Source organism: Trichosurus vulpecula, chromosome 4, assembly GCF_011100635.1.
Source record: "Trichosurus vulpecula isolate mTriVul1 chromosome 4, mTriVul1.pri, whole genome shotgun sequence".
In the NCBI taxonomy this organism is placed as follows: Eukaryota; Metazoa; Chordata; class Mammalia; order Diprotodontia; family Phalangeridae; genus Trichosurus; species Trichosurus vulpecula.
The window spans coordinates 170200039-170221069 of record NC_050576.1 but is presented as its reverse complement, the minus strand read 5'-3'; the positions used below and the strand labels follow the sequence as shown (position 1 = coordinate 170221069).

The 21031-nt window shown below is 41.3% G+C and overlaps 1 protein-coding gene across 1 annotated transcript in view; it reads right to left on the bottom strand.

The window, feature by feature from the left end:
- Window positions 1–21031, bottom strand: part of TEX14 (testis expressed 14, intercellular bridge forming factor) — a 140732-nt gene that overhangs the window by 99866 nt on the left and 19835 nt on the right. The window contains exons 3-6 of the mRNA XM_036755595.1: window positions 18772–18937; window positions 10620–10756; window positions 3175–3256; window positions 702–832 (exon numbers count right to left, since the gene is read on the bottom strand). Of these exons, the coding sequence (XP_036611490.1) occupies window positions 702–832; window positions 3175–3256; window positions 10620–10756; window positions 18772–18937 (516 nt within the window). The remainder of the gene's footprint in view (window positions 1–701; window positions 833–3174; window positions 3257–10619; window positions 10757–18771; window positions 18938–21031) is intronic.

Here is a 21031-nt window from a genome sequence, read left to right as displayed (position 1 = left end):
TGAAGAGAAGAGACTTCCAGCTTCTGAAAATCCACCCCTCAAACTCAGAACAATGAACAGAAGCAAGAATATTTTTTCCGAGTGGAGGACAGAAGGAGAAAGATAATGAAGAGACCAGACAGGTTAATAACAGAGAATAAATACTGGGAGTACAAGGGTATAAGGCTGCATGGGGAGCACAGGATCAGGCTATAAAGGGTGATGAAAGCCAGGCAGAGGAGTTTTCTCACTACATGCCACCACTGTTTCTCTCAAGTCACAGGATTGATGAGAGTTCTTTTAGGATCCATGGCTGTTGATCGACTGGTTCCTGTTCCTATGAAAATGGAGCCATTTGGTGGGGAAAGAGCTGGCCTGGATGGTGCTGCTACTTTGTTTAATGATGGTGGGAAAAGGAAGATGGTCATGGATTTTTTAGTCAAGTCAGGTCTCTAGCTACAAATAAAATACCTCTGAGATCTTTCTTAGAAACAATATTGTGATCTATTTCACCACTACAGCTTGTACTGGATTTAACAGGTGACAGTAACAGATAATGATTTGGGATGCTGCAAAACATGAAGAGCAGTACTTTGCTTACATAGAGGACAATAATGGTTTCATAAGGAAAGACACGTGTAGACAACTAATCTAGATAACTCAACCTTCCTACAGTTCAGGAAGCAAATGTTCAGAGCGAACCCTAGGCATATTTGACTTACTTTGTCATGACCATGTAGGGACCACTACAGAAAGAGAAGGTTGGTTCATCATCTGCTTGAATCACTTCCTTTTCTCCGACGACTGGGAGCGATCCCAAATAAGCCAGCTGTGTCCCTCCTGTGAGATAAAACTGAAGCCAAAACTTTCCCTCATAATATGAAGAGGAAAAGAAAAAGGACTAAGCTACATAAGAGTCACAAACTTACATAGTTTAAGGACTAGTACAATAAAATATATAGGACCAGATTTAGAAATGGAAAGGACTTTCAAGGTCCTCTTACAGTTGAAGAAACTGGGAATCAGGAAGGGATGTGACTGCCCAAGGTCTCATAGCTAGCTAGTAAACAGCTTAGTTGAAATTTGGACCCAGCTCCTAGACTTCAAATTCGGCCCTCCTTCCAATATACCACACTGCCTCATTATACTCCCTCTATTTCTTTTTGTTTGTTTTCATCAATGTCTTGTTTCTTACATCATACTTATCCCAAATATCCTTCCCCTTGCCCTTCCTAGAGAGTCATCTCATAGAATAAAAAGTATTGTTAGAGAAAACAAAAGTCAGCACAAATTGTCTACAATGTGAAAAAGGCTTAAAATGTGTGTAATGTGCAGTACCTGTGGCCCAACCACCTGCACAAAGCGGTGGGTCAGTACGCTCCCTCCATTTTAACATTTCCTAATAGTGTTTTTTTGAAGGGCACTCTGGGGTCCAAAATATCTTCTCTCACATGACCAACGATTCTCTTCTCTAAGTCTTGATTTAATAAGCACTCCCAAAATTCATCACTGAACAATTCAGTGCCTATCGTGAACAAAGTACTATGTGAAGAGCTAGGGATAAAAAGACAAAAATGAAACCTCCCTGCCCTCAAGGGACTTATGCATCTTGGGCCCAAGTTAGCAAACACAAATACTATAAAGTTATTTAAAAGGGGGAGGGGGAGTGGTCAGGAAATGTTCTGCTTTGAAGGGAGCTGAGGATTCCATCAGGTGGAGGGGAAGAGGAAGTCCACTCCAGACATGGAAGACCAAAGGCAAGGAGACAGGAGATGGAATGTGACCTATGAGAAATAGCCAGCATGCGGATTTCAGTGGAATGGAAAGGACATGAAGGGGAATTATTTGAACTAAGAATGGAAATATGGGGGGTGGGGCGAGGCAGAATGAGGAAGACTTTCTATTCTAGGCTATAGTCAAGAGGTGCCAACATGTCGTGGAAAGCTCCAAGTGGATGAGAAAATGCCATCAAATTTGGCAATTAAAGAGTCATTGGACATTTTGAAGAGGGAAGTCAGGAGAACAGGTGAGTAAACCAAAATTCAGGGAAGTGGGGTGATTGAGGGGTGAGAAAGTTGGGCAACAGGGGTGATTGCTTTTTCTAGGAGCTTAGCAGTGAAGGAGAACAAAAATATAAGACAGAAACTCAAAGGGTAGCAGACAGAGTTAAGGGAAAGTTTTTAAGATCTACAGAGTGCTGAGAACATAAGCAGGGAGGAAGGGGATAAAGATGAAAGAGTTTGAAAATATAAAAGAGGGGGAAAGAGGCAAGAAGAGGAGAGGAGAGAAAAGAAGGAAAGAGGAAGAGAGAGAAGAGAAACTCAGATTATGGAGCAAGATCTCAGAGGACACCAGTATCAAAGGATCAAGCAAAGGGGTTAGCCTAGAAAAGAAGGGCCACCTCATCCTATCAAAAAGGATAGCAGAAGAGAATGGTGAAGACAAAGAGAGGTTTTTAGGTCTAAGAGAGATTAACAAGGACATCTACAGTGGAGACAAAGTCATTTTTTAAAGTCAGTGAGTGAACAGGTTTGGGAGTAGGGCTGGGAGCTTGAAGTGTTAAGAGATTTTAAAAAGCGGCTGTCTCCTTTTCTAGCCTCCTGGAAACTTCCTGATGGTCTATCTCATAGATACAAAACACTTAGATAGATATATGAATCCAGCTTCCACAAATGTGCTAAAATAATTTTCCTCCAGTATAGGATTGAACAGGGAAAGAATGGAAGCAAAAAGACCAAGATTCCATGACTGAATACAAAATTAAAAATTTTTGTGGTTGTTAAATGATAGAACATATGTAGAAGGAGAAGATCAGGGAGTAAAAGGACACACAAACCTACAGTCTAACTGACTAGGAAAATAGGAAGCCCTCCATGAGGGTGAAAAGAAAGAACAGAAGCCAGTGATTGTTGCTATTCACTGTCAGAAGTTGCTTGACTGTTTGATTCTTCTGCTCTCACTGATAACTGAAGGACTGATTTATGAAATGCCCAAATAATTCACATACTGTGAATCATTTAGGGGAATGCTTTTGGAGTCTCTACTACCCAAACTAAGGACTTTCTTTTTTTGAAGTTAAAAAAGAAGAAAATCCCCACTTGATATGTTGGGAGGTGGATGGGGCAGGAAGAGAAAGGAGGAAGGAGGAATTAAGCACCTACACTGATCAGCAGTTCGTCATTTTTAACACCTTACCTTTCCAAAACCAAAGCTGTAGATGTTTTTGGGAGAAACAACTCCAGGTTTGAGCAGGCGGTTAGGAGAGCTGTCAGAGTTTCTAAAAATGTTGGGGGAAAAAAAGGATTAGCTATCTGCATTCGAGAAATGCTCCAGGACTAAGTTTCCTGGCAGTCCAATTCTAATACTACTCATACATACCACTTCCTTGACACACAAAATGTCCCACCCATTCATCTGATGGGACCAGGATAAGGTTGCAGGAGCATCTTGCTCCCTGTTACCACTTCCAGGTCATTCTTCTACCAGGGAGGGGGCTAAACTAAGGGTTATAGATTTTAACAGGATCAGTGAATTTGGATGGGGAAAATGACAACTTTATTTTCACTGACTTTATTTCTTTTGTAATCCTAGTATTTTATGCCTTCAAAAACACTGTTCTGAGAAGGGTCCTTATGCTTCACCAGACTGCCAAAGGGGGTTCAGGCACAGAAAAGGTTAAGCATCTTTACTCCACTGCCATCTCTTAAAAACTTTTCCTTTTTCTAAGTCCATGCAATCTATTTATGTCACTTTTCAGAAAGACTTTATTGCTGTCATCTACCAAACTCCAGGTCACTTTCCTAGCTTTCTCAATGACTTTAGCACCTGGCCCCTGGTATTCCTCTCCAAAGTATCCTTTGTTGTCATCCTCAGGCATTTTAATATTCATGCTGACAAACCCTGCCACATCAGGACTACAAATTCTTCATTTTCCTCAACTCCAAGATCTCTCTTCTCCATCATTCTTCAGCCACAAACCATGGTGACACTCTTGACCATCACCATTTCCCAGAACTGTCCCATATCAAATGTCATGAATGTTGAAATTCCACCATTTCCTAAACTCCCCCCCCCACTTCTTCTCTGACACTAAACCAGCTCTTTGCCCTCTTCTTGACTGCTTGTCACTTAATTCCTTCCTATTCTCAAAGGTTTCACTCACCACCATAGCCATGCTTGATACCACGGTTTTCCACTTCAATAATTCATTGCCATAAAAATTCTTGCCATTCCTCAACCACTTTTTTGCTTCTACTAACCTCAATCAACCTCATTATCCAGCTTCACTGTCATTCCTGCTTCCAGGTTGAGTATAACAGAAGGAAGTCACATAATCAAGATGATTTCACCCTCTATAAATTTCTGATGACAGGCAATGAGACAGGGTGGGCAGAAGGTTCCCCTTCATCACTTGGGTGCTCACTATCCCAAGAAACTCTCTAAGACTACGAGTTACAGACAAGCTGCTGATTTGCATTAGTGGAGGGTATTTCTACTTTGCAAGTTATTTGCATTGCTGAAATAACAGGTTTGGGAAAATCCCCACAAATTGATGGTATGGGCCTTATCTGGGCCTTCACCATTGTTAGGCAATTCTTTCATTCTAGCCTTTTTCATTTCCTACAGCAACAATTCCAAATCTTTTTCTTTCTCAAGCCTCAAACAGCATCCCCGATTTTGATAGCAGATGACTTAGAGAGGAGCGTCCTCATATCCACTCCTCAAAACTTCTCATTATCATCATTCAGTCTTTCTTCCTTCTCCCATGCCTTGGAGGAAGAGATATCCCTGAGTGTAAAGAAGACAGGCCAACAGGAGCCTAGTCTTAACGAACATGTGCATCTTCCTCCAATGATGATAATGATTTTGACCCTTCTGTGTCTCCTCTTGACTTCCTCCCCTCCAGTACTCCTGCTATCACCTCCTCTCCCTCCTCCTGACGAACCTGTTCCTTCTCAAACTTAAAAAGGTTTCACTTCACTCTTCTGCTCTATCCACTTCCTGCTCTACTCCTCAACACCCTTTCACTGTCAACTTCTTAAACATATGATCTATGATTGATGCCTCCTTTCTGTACCTTTTACTCTTCTCTGAGTCTTTGCAACTCTGGATTCTGTCCACACTACGTTACTCAAATGGCTTTCTCCAAAGTCACCAATGACCACCTAATAACCAGATCCAAGGGCCTTCTCAGTTTTTATCCTCTCTGGAGCTTTGGACAGCCGACCATATCCTCTTGAATATTCCCTTTTCCTTTACCTACCTAGCCCAAATAACAAATAATCTGCTGGTTCTACTACCTCTATAACCCTTCCTTCTTTGTCTCTTTCAGTGGATCTATAACATCATCCCAAGACTTTGAGTTAAGTGCTGTTGTACTTGGCCCTCTACCCCTTTCTGTCTACATTTTCTCCCCAGAGAGTCATATCCGCTCCCATAGCTTTAACTATCACCACTTTGTCGATGGCTTCCAAATCTAGCTCCAGTTTTCACCACACTTCTAAAACCCACACTCACCTTTCCAAGTTCCTATAAGATATCTCCACTTGAATTTCCTGATAGCACCTCAAACTTGGCATGTTTATAATAAACCTTATTGTATTCTTCCCAAAATTTGCTCCTCCTTCTGACTTCAATACTTTTGTCACTGGCACCATAATTCACCTCATCTCCCATGTTAAAAACTGCTGACTCTCCTTTCCTTTCCTTTTTTCCTTAAATCATTATTTATTTAATATTTTAAGTTTTCGAGTTTGAATTACAAATTTTCTCCCCATTTCTACCCTCCCCCTCCACTACAAGATGGCATATATTCTGATTGCCCCATTCCCCAGTCAGCCCTCGCTTCTGTCAGGCCACTCCCCCCATCCCCTTTTCTCTTACTTTCTTATAGGGCAAGAAAGATTTTTATGCCCCATTGCTTGTATATTTTATTTCCTAGTTGCATACAGAAACTTTTTTTTTGAACATCTGCTTTTAAAACTTTGAGTTCTAAATTCTCTCCCCTCTTCCCTCCCCACCCCTCCTCCCTAAGAAGCCAAGCAATTCAGTATAGGCCACATGTGTATCATTATGCAAAACCCTTCCACAATACTCATGTTGTAAAAGACTAACTATATTTTGCTCCTTCCTATCCTGTCCTATCCCCCTTAATTCCATTTTCTCCCTTGACCCCATCCCTTTTCAAAAGTGCTTGCTTTTGATTACCTCCTCCTCCTATCTGCTCTCCCTTCTATCATCCCCCCTTTTTCATCTCCTTCCTCCTTTCCTGTGGGGTAAGATACGCAATTGAGTGTGTATGTTATTCCCTCCTCAGGTCAAATCCGATGAGAGCAAGATTCACTCATTCCCCCTCACCTGTCCCCTCTTCCCTCCCAACAGAACTGCTTTTTCTTGCCACTTTTATGTGAGATAATTTACCCCATTCTATCTTCTCTCCCTTTCTCCCTCTCTCATTTTCCTCTCTCATCCCTTAAATTTGATTTTATTTTTTTTAGATATCATCCCTTCATATTCAACTCACCCTGTGCCCTCTGTCTATATATATATATATTCTCTTCAGCTACCCTAATACTGAGGTCTCATAAATTATACACATCATCTTTCCATGTAAGAATGTGAACAAAACAGTTCAACTTTAGTAAGTCCCTTATGGTTTCTCTTTCTTAATTACCTTTTCATGCTTCTCTTGATTCTTATGTTTGAAAGTCACATTTTCTATTCAGCTCTGGTCTTTTCACTGAGAAAGCTTGAAAGTCCTCTATTTTATTGAAAGTCCATATTTTGCCTCAGAGCATCATACTCAGTTTTGCTGGGTAGGTGATTCTTGGTTTTAATCCTAGGTCCATCGACCTCTGGAATATCATATTCCAAGCCCTTTGATGCTTTAATGTAGAAGCTGCTAAATCTTGTATTATTCTGATTGTGTTTCCACAATACTCAAATTGTTCCTTTCTGGTTGTTTGTAGTATTTTCTCCTTGATCTGGGAGCTCTGGAATTTGGTGACAATATTCCTAGGAGTTTTCTTTTGGGGATCTTCTTCAGGAGGCCATCTGTGGATTCTTTCAATTTCTATTTTACCCTCTGGCTCTAGAATATCAGGGCAGTTTGCCTTGATAACTTCTTGAAAGATGATATCTAGGCTCTTTTTTTGATCATGGCTTTCAGGTAGTCCAATAATTTTTAAATTCTCTCTCCTAGATCTATTTTCCAGGTCAGTGGTTTTTTCAATGAGGTATTTCACATTGTCTTCCATTTTTTCATTCCTTTGGTTCTGTTTTATAATATCGTGGTTTCTCATAAAGTCACTAGCTTCCACTTGCTCTAATCTAATTTTTAAGGTAATATTTTCTTCAGGGGTCTTTTGGACCTCCCTTTCCATTTGGCTAATTCTGCCTTTCAAGACATTCTTCTCCTCGTTGGCTTTTTGGAGCTCTTTTGCCATTTGACTTAGTCTCTTTCTTCAGCATTTTTGGGGGGTTTCCTTTAGCAAGTCATTGACTTGTTTTTCATGGTTTTCTCGCATCATTCTCATTTCTCTTCCCAACATATCCTCTACTTCTCTAACTTGCTTTTCCAAATCCTTTTTGAGCTCTTCCATGGCCTGAGACCAGTTCATGTTTTTCTTGGAGGCTTTTGATGTAGGCCCTTTGACTTTGTTGACGTCTTCTGGCTGTATGTTTTGGTCTTCTTTGTCACCAAAGAAAGATTCCAAAGCCTGAGTTTGAATCCAAATCCATTTTCACCACCTGGCCATGTTCCCAGCCAACTACTTGACCCTTGAGTTTTTTGTTGGGGTATGACTGCTTGTAGAGCATAGAGTACTTTGTCTCAAGCTTGACAGGTTGCGCTATTGTTTTCAGAGGTATTTCTACGCAGCCAGCTCTGCCACACCAGCGCTCCTTGACTTCCCCAAGAACCGCAAACCCAGACCACGACTCAGATCTTAAGCAGGCTCTACCCTCCTGCTCTGATCTGCCACTACATTCCTCCCACCAGGTGGGTCTGGGGCTGGAAGCAACTGCAGCTGTAGTTCTGTCCTCAGAGCTGCACCACCTCCACTGCCCCTGGGGTGGTGAACTCCTTTCACTCTGTCCCCTGCAGCTTTTCCCACTAACCTTCTCTGTTGTCTTTGGTGTTTGTGGGTTGAGAAGTCCGGTAACTGCCACAGCTCACTGATTCAGGGTGCTAGGGCCTGGTCCACTAGGCTCCCAGTCTGGTTGGTCCAGGCGCAGCCCACGCTGGACTCTATTCCGCTCCACTCCCAGCTTCGTGCGGTACACCTTACCCAGCAACCATCCAGGCTGTCCTGGGCTGGAGCCCTGCTTCCCTCTGCTATTCTGTGGGTTCTGCAGCTCTAGAATTTGTTCAGAGCCATTTTTATAGGTTTTTGGAGGGACCTGGGGGGAAGCTCACGCAAGCCCCGGCTTTCCAGTTGCCATCTTGGCTCTGCCCGCCCCCCTTTCCTTTATTTCTAACCTCCAGTTATCAAATTTTGTTAATTCCTCCTCTGCAGCATTTCTTATATCTTTCACCTCTTCTCTATTCCCATTGTCATTGCCTAGATTATTGCAAAAACCTCCTATCAAGGTTTCTTCCCTCCAGCATCTCTCCTCTCCAATCCAGCCTTAACAGCAGCAGTTATCTTTCTTATGTTAAGAACTGGTTATAGTACCCCTCTGCTCAAAACCCCTCCCTACCGAGTAAATTTCAAACTTTACTTAGCCTGGTAATCAGAGCTCTCCTTCCATGGGCTGGCCCGGCACAACTCTCTCTATTTTTATAATCACTCCCCACCATGAATTCTAGGCACTTGTTGTCCCTTCACAGAGGCCTCCCTCTTCCCCACTTCATACCTTCATCCACTGTGCCTGGAAGGTTCCTTCCCCTCTCTCTTGACCTGCCCTTTCCAGCCCAAATCAGATACTGCCAGCTCCGCCAAGTCTTTCCTGAGGTCCCTCCGCTGGTAATGATTTCTTCCTCTTCAGATCTCAGACAGCACTTTGCTTTACACATCTCTTATGTACTTATTTTTTTTTAGGTCAGTTACTTTTCTATGGATCACACTCCTAGACTGTATGCTTTCTAAGGCCAAGAGCCATCTTACCTAACTCAGCTTGGCATCTCTTCCAGGACCTGGTACAGCAGCTGTTTAAGAGATGTCTACTGAATTGAATTATTAAATTTAGAGAGCTAGCTGAGGTTCTCAGTCAACTGTTCAAGTTCACATAGGAGGTTAGAGGCAGAGCTGGGGCTATCACTAAATCCCCTAATTCCTATTTGTATTAGTTTTCCAACACACCATGATATACTTCATATGTCTCCAACTAGACTGTAAGCTCTCTTGATAAAAGAGACTAAGACTTATATTCCTTTATATCATCAGTGCCCAGTTCACTGCCTTGCATATTGTAGACACCAGAGCAAATCTGCTGAATGACCTTGGATGAATAATAAACAAGAAGATTTGTAAAGGGAAAAAAGGGCTGTTTTTGGAATACACATATTTCTAGATGGCAATAGTATGCATGCAAACAGTAAAGTTCTACATTTGCACTTCCCTCATGGATCAGGAAGAAGTAATGCTTTTGTCCACTTTCCCATTCAGGGTGAATAAAAAAGAAAACAAAAATGATGCATTATTGCTAGAAGGGCAGAGCACACAACACAGTGCTGCTCTTTCTAATATTCACATTTTGTTGCATGAATGTTTTGCCAGATCTGTGTACTGGCTCCTCATTGCCACTTTAAGTTGCCACATAGTTCACAGCTCAGTCTGGTGGGGCTGGCTCAACAGGAGAGCTGTTGAGAAGGCTCTCCTGTAAGCCTTTAAAGCAAAATGAAATTTCCTGTTCTGCATCAATATTCACAGACTTTCCTGGAAATAAAACCCAAGCAGCTGAAATGGGATCTTAATGACAGCAATACTGTCAGTATTACATTTATTTTTTACATTTTTTTACATTTATTATTACATTTATTTCAAGCTTAGCTGTCTTATAAACTCAGCTATCAAAGAACACAGCCAGGGACCAAGAAATAATAGAAGCAATAATAATATCTGATCACATTTTAACATCATGGAGGGGCTTGAATCAAGCTGTGAACAAAGGAAAGACATTCATCCAGTCAGTCTCTTAAGACTTATCAAGTAACCACACTAACTGAATCACTGTGACCTCAAGTATTTATTTTTTATTGGATCTTTCTTGGGCTCTGGACCTTTAACTTCATTGTTGCAGGGAACTCCTGGTGAGGAAACTCCCTTTTCCAAAGCAAGTCCTCAGCTACCCTGTAACTTTTCCTTTCAATTTTTAGTTGCCTGGGCACTAAGAGGTTTAGTAATTTGCCTAGGTAAGTGTCAGACGGATCATATCAGAAACAATCTCCCTCCTCCCTACCCCCACCCCCCCCAAAAAAAGTACAAACAGGCAGAAATCTTAGAATAGAACTAGTTTCCATGGAATAGTGAAGGAAGAGGGTACCCCCGTGCCTTGTTGGCCAAGTCTGGTAATTTGGCAGGGTGGCAGCTGTCACAACCAAATGGCTGCAATCTCCCTGTCTGACCATTATGGTTTAATGACTACATAGTTGGCCATTTATGTCCCTGGTTGGGCTTCCTAGCTAGAAGGGCACTTACCCATGTATCAGGTTTCCAAATTTGGATGGGCTACAGATGAGTCTCTGTGGAGAGTCAATCTTCTTCAACAGATCATAAGAAAATCCCTGAATGATTGCCTGCATATGGGAGGCACAGCGGTGCATGAACTTCAACATCTGCAATAAATGATGCATAAATTCTCAACATCAGACAACCACACATTTGGTCAAAAGAATACTTGAGGAAGAGGAAGGGGGAGACAAGGGAAGTAGACAACACTCCAAATCTAAACTCCTGCCTCCATATCTTTGTATAAGTGGTCTCTTATGTGTAGAAGACTCTCCTTCCTCATCTTCAACTTGTAGAATCTTCTTCCTTCACCTCCTCCTCCAAATACAGTTCAGGGGCCATCTTCTCATGAGCTCTTTCCTGGGGATTCCCCAGTTTCTGGGGTTTTCCCCTCCTGAAGTTACTCTGTATTGCTTTGAATACATTTTGCATTTGCTTATCCATGTACACTGTATCCTTTCCATTAGGATATAAGCTCCTTGAGGGCAGGGACCATTTTGGTTTTGTCTTTGTGTCCCTAGAGCCTTGCAAGGTGTTCAATAAATGGAATTGACTTGAAATGATGCTATAACCCCATAATCTAAGATGCGAGAACATTCATTGGATTTGGGCTGAGAGTGGCTTTATTTCCATATGTAACAGGGAAAGGAATAAATAGTAGTATCCCCCTATTCCCCACGCTCTAAGCCTGAACTCTGACCACTTCCCAGAGACATGTGGCTGGACGCTATCACAGCTTACTGCTTTGGGATGACACAGGAAACCCTGGGTGATTCCTTGGCCCTTTGCTCCTGTTACCAGGCTATGGCTGCTGGGTGAGGGGCGGAGCCTGGATAGGAGAAGACTGATCACAAATGCAAGAGTGGTCCCTGTAGTGGACCTGAAAAGGAGTGACTCTGCCCTTTGGGTCTCTTCATTTGTCTCTGGAACAAGGAGCATGGAAGATTTCTATGTGGGGTTTTCCCACCCTGGAAGGGGGCATGTAGCCTGTCTAAGAGAACCTGAGCCTGGGTCTTAGGTTGCCTATTCTGTCTAATTTCTTCTTTACGTCTAAGTGTCTGAGTAGGGATTTTGAGACAGAATTTTATACCCCTGAAGGCAACCTTGTGAATTCAAGAGGTTGGAGCTCCTGGGTCCTCAGTCAGTACCAGCTTTATTCCGGGAAAGGAATTCACTACAGAGCTTCTTGGAGAAGACCATTGAGAAGAGGATAAGCCCAACTCCTGGCCTGGCTTGTCAGAAGACATGGACCTGGAGGTAACTGCATAGTGTAGAGCAGAGATGAAGGCTGCAGAAACCTATAATAACAGCTAGCACTGTGGGGACAGAGTAGCAGAAAGAAGTACAGCTGATGTCCTACCCTGCAAAAACTCCTTCAAATGTATCTAAGAAATGCACCAGACTGGAGGGCGGAGCCAAGATGGCGGCTGGTAAGCACGGACTGGAGTGAGCTCCGTACCCGAGTCCCTCCAAAAACCTATAAAAAATGGCTCTGAACCAATTCTAGAACGGCAGAACCCACAGAACAGCAGAGGGAAGCAGGTCTCCAGCCCAGGACAGCCTGGATGGTCTCTGGGTGAGGTCTATTCCACACGGAGCTCGGAGCTGGGAACGGAGTGGAGCAGAGCCCAGCCTGAGCGGCGTGGATGATCCAGACCAGAAGCCGGGCGGAGGGGGCCCTAGCGCCCTGAATATGTGAGCTGTGGCAGTTACCAGACCCCCTCGACCCACAAACACCAAAGACTGCGGAGAAGAAGACCAAAACATACAGCCTAAAGAAGACAACAAAGTCATAGAGCCTACAACCAAAGCCTCCAAGAAAAACATGAACTGGCCCCAGGCCATAGAAGAACTCAAAAAGGAGTTGGAAAAGCAAGTTAGAGAAGTAGAGGAAAAATTGGGAAGAGAAATGAGAAGGATGCGAGAAAACCATGAAAAACAAGTCAATGACTTGCTAAAGGAGACCCAAAAAAATACTGAAAAATACACTGAAGAAAACAACACCTTAAAAAACAGACTAACTCAAATGGCAAAAGAGCTCCAAAAAGACAATGAGGAGAAGGATGCCTTCAAAGGCAGAATTAGCCAAATGGAAAAGGAGGTTCAAAAGACCACTGAAGAAAATACGACTTTAAAAATTAGATTGGAGCAAGTGGAAGCTAGTGGCTTTATGAGAAATCAGGATATTATAAAACAGAACCAGAGGAATGAAAAAATGGAAGACAATGTGAAATATCTCCTTGGAAAAACCACTGACCTGGAAAATAGATCCAGGAGAGATAATTTAAAAATTATTGGACTACCTGAAAGCCATGATCAAAAAAAGAGCCTAGATGACATCTTTCAGGAAATTATCAAGGAGAACTGCCCTGATATTCTAGAGCCACAGGGCAAAATAGAAATTGAAAGAATCCATCGATCGCCTCCTCAAATAGATCCCAAAAAGAAATCTCCTGGGAATATTGTTGCCAAATTCCAGAGCTCCCAGATCAAGGAGAAAATACTGCAAGCAGCCAGAAAGAAACAATTTGAGTATTGTGGAAACCCAATCAGAATAACCCAAGATCTAGCAGCTTCTACATTAAGAGATCGAAGGGCTTGGAATGCGATATTCCGGAGGTCAATGGAGCTAGGATTAAAACCTAGAATCACCTACCCAGCAAAACTGAGTATCATGTTCCAAGGCAAAATATGGACTTTCAATAAAATAGAGGACTTTCAAGCTTTCTCAGTGAAAAGACCAGAACTGAATAGAAAATTTGACTTTCAAACACAAGAATCAAGGGAAGCATGAAAAGGTAATCAAGAAATGGAAATTGCAAGGGACTTACTAAAGTTGAACTGTTTTGTTTACATTCCTACATGGAAAGATGATGAGTATGATTCATGAGACCTCAGTATTAGGGTAGTTGAAGGGAATATCCATATATATGTGTGTATGTATATATATATATATATATATATATATATATATATATATATATATATATATATATGTATACGTATATGTTTATGTATATATATATAAGTGAATGTGTATGTATGTATATATCTATGTGTATATGTATGTATGTGTATGTATGTGTATATATATATGTGTGTGTGTTTATGTGTATATATATATATATATGTAAAAGAGAGAGAGCAGACACAGGGTGAGTTGAAGATGAAGGGAAGATATCTAAAAGAAATAAAAAGAAATTAAGTAGGATGAGAGAGTAACATACTGAGAGAGGGAGATAGGGAGAGATAGAATGGGGTGGATTATCTCGCATAAAGGTGGCAAGAGGAAGCAGTTCTATGGGAGGAGGGGAGAGGGCAGGTGAGGGGGGAATGAGTGAACCTTGCTCTCATCAGATTTGGCCTGAGGGGGAATACCATACATACTCAGTTGGGTATTTTACCCCACAGGAAAGAAAAGGGAGGAAGATAAAAAAATAAAATAAAAGGCGGGGGGATGATGGAGGGGAGGGCAGATGGGGGTGGAGGTAATCAAAACAAACACTTTGGAAAGGGGACAGGGTCAAGGGAGAAAATTCAATAAAGCGGGATGGGTTGGGAAGAAAAATGTAGTTAGCCTTTCACAACATGAGTATTGTGGAAGGGTTATACATAATGATACATGTGTGGCCTAGGTTGAATTGCTCAACTTCTTAGGGAGGGTGGGTGGGAAGGGAAGAGGGAAGAGAATTTGGAACTCAAAGTTTTAAAATCAGATGTTCAAAAACAAAAAAAGTTTTTGTATGCAACTAAAAAATAAGATACACAGGCAATGGGGCGTAGAAATTTATCTTGCCCTCAAGAAAGGAAGGGAAAAGGGGATGAGAGGGGAGGGGGGTGATAGAGGGGAGGGCTGACTGGGGAACAGGGCAACCAGAATATAAGCCATCTTGGAGTGGGGGGGAGGATAGAAATGGGGAGAAAATTTGTAATTCAAAATGTTGTGAAAATCAATGCTGAAAACCAAATATGTTAAATAAATAAATTGCATTTAAAAAAAAAAAAAAAAGAAATGCACCAGACTGAATCCTGATGGGGAAATCCAGAAAACAGTCACAACGAGTCATTTCTCCAGACCAGCTTGGCATAGAAAGACAGAAAGGAAGGTCTGTGAACACCAGGGACAGTATCAGGCCAGAGGCAGCTATATGCCCAGCAAGAGGATATCTACCTGGGCAAGAAGAGATCCCAGACACATACCAGGACACCACTTAGACCCATACTGATGCACTGCTATGGAAAAAGGGATTAACTGGCAACTTCCTCATGCACTATACAGTTTTGGGTCACAGATAGAGGGCACCCTCTACAACAGGGGGTGACTTCCAAGTACAGAGGCCCTGGGCAGTGCTGAAAAAAGAAATTTCATAAGCAAAGAGAAACTGTATGGTTCAGATCCTAGGAGCTAAGCTGGGTCTCAGGTACAGCTTCTAGCCCAGCCTGCAAAGGAATAACCAGGGCAGAACTCCCAGACCCAAGGGTAGCCTATAACTCTGCCTTTCTGTACCAGCAGAGGGCCTGTACCAGTAGTAGGGCTCAGTCCAGCAGCATCTACTGTTGCTCAGACCCAAACCCAGTCCAGAAACTTGCAAAACTCAGACTATGGGGTAGCAATCATACTTTGCTCTAGATCAGAACACTTAGGGAGAACTGAAAACTTGCAAAACCCCTAGCCTGTACCTGACATTCTGAAATAACACAAAATACTTAATCCTTCAAGAAAGCAGCAATAGGATCAGCTCAGACTTTCCTTCCAGGAATGCAACCTAGCCTAGCCCTAACATCAGGTATGAAATCAGGAAGAAGACTAGAAGAATGAGCAAACCAAAAAAGAACCTCACCATAAAAAGCTATTATGGTGGCAGGGAAGCTCAAGATACAAACAGAGAAGAGTGACTCCAAAATATCTATAAGCAAAGCTTCAAAGAAAAATATATTTTGGCCACAAACTCAACTAGATCTTCTGAAAGAGTTCATGAAGCAAGAGTTTAAGAGTTAAAAATGTTTTTATAAATGAAATGAGAGAGCTTAAGGAAAAAATTAGAAAAGAAATAAGAGCTATTGAAGAAAGAATCAAAAAAGGAAATTAATAACTTAGCACAAGAGATACAAAACCTTGCCCAAGCATCAAACTCCTAAAAAAAAAATTAAAAAGGGCCAAATAGAAGCTAATGACTTTATGAGACAAAAAGAAATATTAAAGGGGCAGCTAGGTGACACAGTGAGTAGAGCACTGGCCCTGGAGTCAGGAGGACCTGAGTTCAAATCCAGCCTCAAAACACTTGACACACGTACTAGCTGTGTAACCTTGGGCAAGTCACTTAACCCCAACTGCCCTGCCTTCCCCCCTCCAAAAAAAAATAGAATTAAAAAGAAATATTAAAACAAAGTTAAAAGACTGAAAAAACAGAAGAAAATGTATAGTATCTCATAAGTGAACTGTAAAACATAACAAGGAGAAAAAATTTAAGAATCATTCAACTATCAAGACACGCATACACACACACACACACACACACAAAACCTAGACATCATATTTCAAGAAAACTGCCCATATCGCTTAGAACTAGGGAGAAAAGTGGAAAGAATCCATCAATCACCTAAAAGAAACCCTAAAATGCAAGTTCCCAGGAACATCATAGACAAAATCAAGAGCTTTCAGGTCAAAGACAAAATACGTCAAGAAGCCAGAGATAAAGAATTCAAGTACCAAGGAGCCATAGTCAGGATCACACAACATTTAGTAGCTGCTGCTTTAAAGTAATGGAGAGTTTGTAACATGATATTCCAAAAGGCTTACAACCAAGAATAACTTGCTCAGCAAAAGTAAGTATCATACTACATGAGGAAAAAGTTGCCAGTTAATGAAATAGAAGACTTCTAAGCATTTCTGATGATCAGCACAAAGCTTCAGAAAAACCTCTGAAATTAGAATAGAGAAGTTAAGTAAAACATAAAAGTGGCAACATAAAGGACTAAACAAGGACAAACTGCTTACATTCAAATGTGAGGATCTGTTCCTAATACATCTGTTGCCTCTGAACCCTATCACGATCAGGGTTCATAGAAAGAATCTATTTAGACAAGGCCTGGGAGTGTTTCTGTTACATCTTTCCCTGCCCTAGTTCCAAATTCTCTCCCTTCTCTCCACCACCCATTGAGAAGGTAAGAAAAACAAAGCCCATTGCAAATACATATAGTAATGCAGAACATTTTCCAGTATTAGCCATGGAAAGAAGGAAGGAAAAGGGAGAGGGAAGAAAGAAGATAGGAAAGAAGGAAGGAAGAGAAGGAAGAGAGAAAGGAAGGAAGAAAGAGAAAGGAAGGAAGGGAAGAAAGAGAGAAAAGAAAAAATACGTTCAAAGTTACCAAGTCTTTCAGAGTTGATTATCTTTACAATATTGTTGTTAATGTGTAACCTATTCTGGTTCTGCTCCTGCTCACTTCACTTTGCATCTGTTCATACAAGTACTTCCAGGTTTTTATGAATCCATCCTATTCACCGTTTCTTTCTTTCTTTCTTTAGAGGGAAGAAGGCAGGGCAATTGGGGTTAAGTGACTTGCCCAAGATCACACAGCTAGTAAGTGTGTCAAGGGTCAGAGGCCGGATTTGAACTAAGGTCCTCCTGACTCCAGGGCAGGTGCTCTACTCACTGTGCCACCTATTCACCATTTCTTACACACACAATATTCTATCACATTGATATACCATAACTTCTTTAGCCATTCACCAATTGATGGATGTCCCTTTAGTTTCCAATTTTTTGCTACTACAAAAAGAGCTGCTATAAATATTTTTGCACGAGTCCTTTTTCCTCTTTCTTTGATCTCTTTGGGGAGTTCTGTTATGCTCCGATGAACTTAAGAGAAGAATGGAAAAAGAGGAGAACAGGAACGCACTGTGATGTGGGGTAAGGGAAAGAAAGGTTAGGGAAAATCATTTCATATAATCAGAGTAGAGCAAGCAGATATCTATATAAACATGGAAGACGTAACCTCACTCATGTGAACTGGTTAAAGGTGAGAAGAATACACACACAGACATACACACAATGTACTGACACATATTTCACTCAAGAAGGAAATAGGAGAGAAAGGAAAGAGGTAGGAGAGGGAATTACAGTGAGGATAGGTTAAAGGAGGGATTAGTCCTAAGCAAAACAAACTAACCAGGAACGTACAGAAATATTTATAACTCTTTTTGAGGTGGCGAAGAAAAATAATCTGAAGGGATGTGCATAAATTTATGAATGGATATACAAGTTACAGTATATTGATATGATGCAATTCTATACCATTATAAGAAGTGAAGGGTAACTTGTATGTGATGAATGGAGGAACAGAATTAGAAGAACAATTTATACAATGACAACAATATGGTAAAGAAGTAACAACTTTGAAAGAATTAGGAACTCTTGTCAGCATAATGACCAACCATGATTCCAAAGGACTAATGATGAAATATGCTACTTAATTCTTGACAGAGAGGTTAAGGATTCAGAGTGCAAAGTGACATAAATATTTCCCAATGCAGAAATTTCATCTGCTTGACCATATATACTAGTAAGAGGCATGTGGTTAGGATGGGAGAGTGAAAATGTAGATTTTTGCTGACTGAAAAAGATAAATCATAATTTAAAAAATTAATGCCTAGCATTTATACAGTGCTTTAAGGGATGCAAAGCACTATATATGCACATACATATATGTGTATAATTATATGTATATATACATGTATGTATATATATGTATGTATGATCCTCACAACAACCCTGTATAAAAGGTGCTATTATTCTCTTTTTACAGAAGAGGAAACTGAGGTTGAGAGAGGATAAGCAACTTGCCTAGGATCACACGGTTAAGTAAATGTCCAAGATAGGATTTGAACTCAAGTCTTCCAGATTGCAAATCCAACACTCTATCCCCTGTGCCACCTAGCTTCCTCTACTAGGGCCTCAGTTGTATTACAGATATTAAGAAATAATATTATTGGAATGATCTGTCTTAAACAACTTCATTTCTTTTGGATCAAAACCCTGAACGGTTCTTGTAAGAGAAGATTTAATCAAGTCAGGGCTGCTTCCTAGAGAGCACTCCACCTTATTTTGTGGCACAGCCTTACCGAGGCGCTTCTCTCCTTCCCTCCAGACAATGCCCAGGTCTGAGGTTTTTTGCCGTCTTCATCATGGAGTCTCAGGTCACCACCTGCATCCAACAGTTTGCTGAGGATCCACTGATTACCTGAAAATGCTGCTGCATGAACAGGTGTACTTCCATCAAAGCAGCGACTAAGGAACATCAGACCAAATGTTAGACCATAAAAAGCAAGTGGAAAGTTTCCCCCACAACAAAGAGCAAATGGGAAGAGCCTTAGAATGCTGCTGGCTAGCTCTCCAAGCCTATAAAACCCACAAATTCAAAAAGTTTAAAAAATAGAGGCCCTTTACACACATGATTGGTCACAAAGCATGTTAGTGCCAGGGCTGTGAGCAAAAATCAGGGCTATGAATTCTGAAGTAGGTGTTCTTTTGAACTAACTAAGCTGTTCTTCACTATACCTGTGACAGGCTTCAGTTCATTACTCTGCTAACTAATGCGGCAAGAAACAAAATGAAGAGTATTTAGAATTGAAAGATACTACTACATTGGCAGTTTGTACTCCCCTTTTCCTCTCCCCCCATTATTTAGAGACTTAGGGCCCGAGCCTCAGAGAAGTAATCTGCCCAGGGTTCCACAGCTTGCAAATGACAGAAGTGTGGTTTAAATTCATATTGCATTTTGCATTTTGTTGTTGTTCACTCATTTCAGTTGAGTCTGACTCTTTGTGACCCCATTTGGGGTTTTCTTGGCAAAGACACTAGAGTGGTCTGCCATTTACTTATCCAGGTCATTTTACAGATGAGAAAACAGAGGCAAACAGCATTAAGCAACCTGCCCAGGGTCATGCAGCTAGGAAGTGTCTAAGGCAGAATTTGAACTCAAGTCTGCCTGACTCCAGGCCCAGTACTATATCTACTGTGCTAGCCCTACTGCCTCATAATGTACTGACAGAACACTGGTCTGGAAAGCCTGGTGCTATGGGGCCATTACTGGGATGCCAAGAAACCTGGGGACAAAATAGATAAAATTCAAGTTTATTTCCATAAAATGACTTGCCATGTTTAACAAGTATTTTTGATTCAACAAGTGTACAATAAGGGCTTACTATGTGCCTGGTACCATGCTAAGCACACTAGGAGATACAAAAACAAAAGTGAAACAGTCCCTAACATCAAGGACCTTACATTCCAAAAGGGGACCTTATATTCTAATAGGGGACCATATATACAAGTCTATTGTTCAAAGATGAATAAGTTCATACTAAATAATTTAGAGTGAAATAATCACTGGCATAAAAAATTCAAATTATGTAGATAGCCAGAAAATAGATTCTGGGAACAAAGGTTTAGTCTAGACCACTGGCTTCCACACTTTTTTGGTCATGTACCAAGGTGAAAAACATTTTTGAGCACAAATCCCCAATATTATATATTTATTTATAGAGAAGCAGTATGGCCTAACAAGTAGAGAGCTGGTCCTGAAGCCAGGAAGAACTGGGTTCATGTTTTGCCTCTGATGCAGTGGCCATGAAGTGTCATTTAACCTCTGTGCTGTATGTAACTCTTATGTCTACAAGTATCAGAGAAGGTGACAAAGACCTGCTTTGGCAGCATCTCCTCAAGCCTATAAATTGTCATATTAATGGGGTCACAGATATGGCCCCTTCTATATCAATGGCTTGCTGTCTGACTTTGGGCAAGTCACTTAACCTTCTTGGCTCACAGTTTTCCAGACAGTAAAATAAAAGGTTGGACTAAATGGCTCTGAGGTCTCTCCCAGCTACAGATATGAACACTATGACCCATCTTACACAGGCACACTACTGTGAAGTTCATTTCCACTCTGTACAACCCAAAACAAAAATGCAGGTGGGAAGGGTTGGGATCACGGCCTACCCTCTTGAAGGTTACATTTGCCACAGTCATAAGGTGATTTCTAGGTTATGCTGGCAGTGAGAGGGGAGAATTTTCCCAGTAGGACCTACACAGCAGAGATGTTTTGAGAAACTGAATGAGTTATAATCGCTCAAGGGGAGAGGTTAGGAGCTTGCCCACATGCTGGAGGTGGTAGACTAGTGGAGTACTGGCAGAGAATGGGTGAAGTATGGATGTGGTTGTATTGCAAAAAAGCCCCACAATTAACTATTGTTGAGAGAATGCAGTTAGAGTCATCTTCCCATCCTCCAACTGAGCAATCACGTAACTTTTACAACCATTCTTTACAAGGTCCCCACTTTGGAGACCACTAACTTAAAAACATCTTTATCATGTAACTTTATAGTA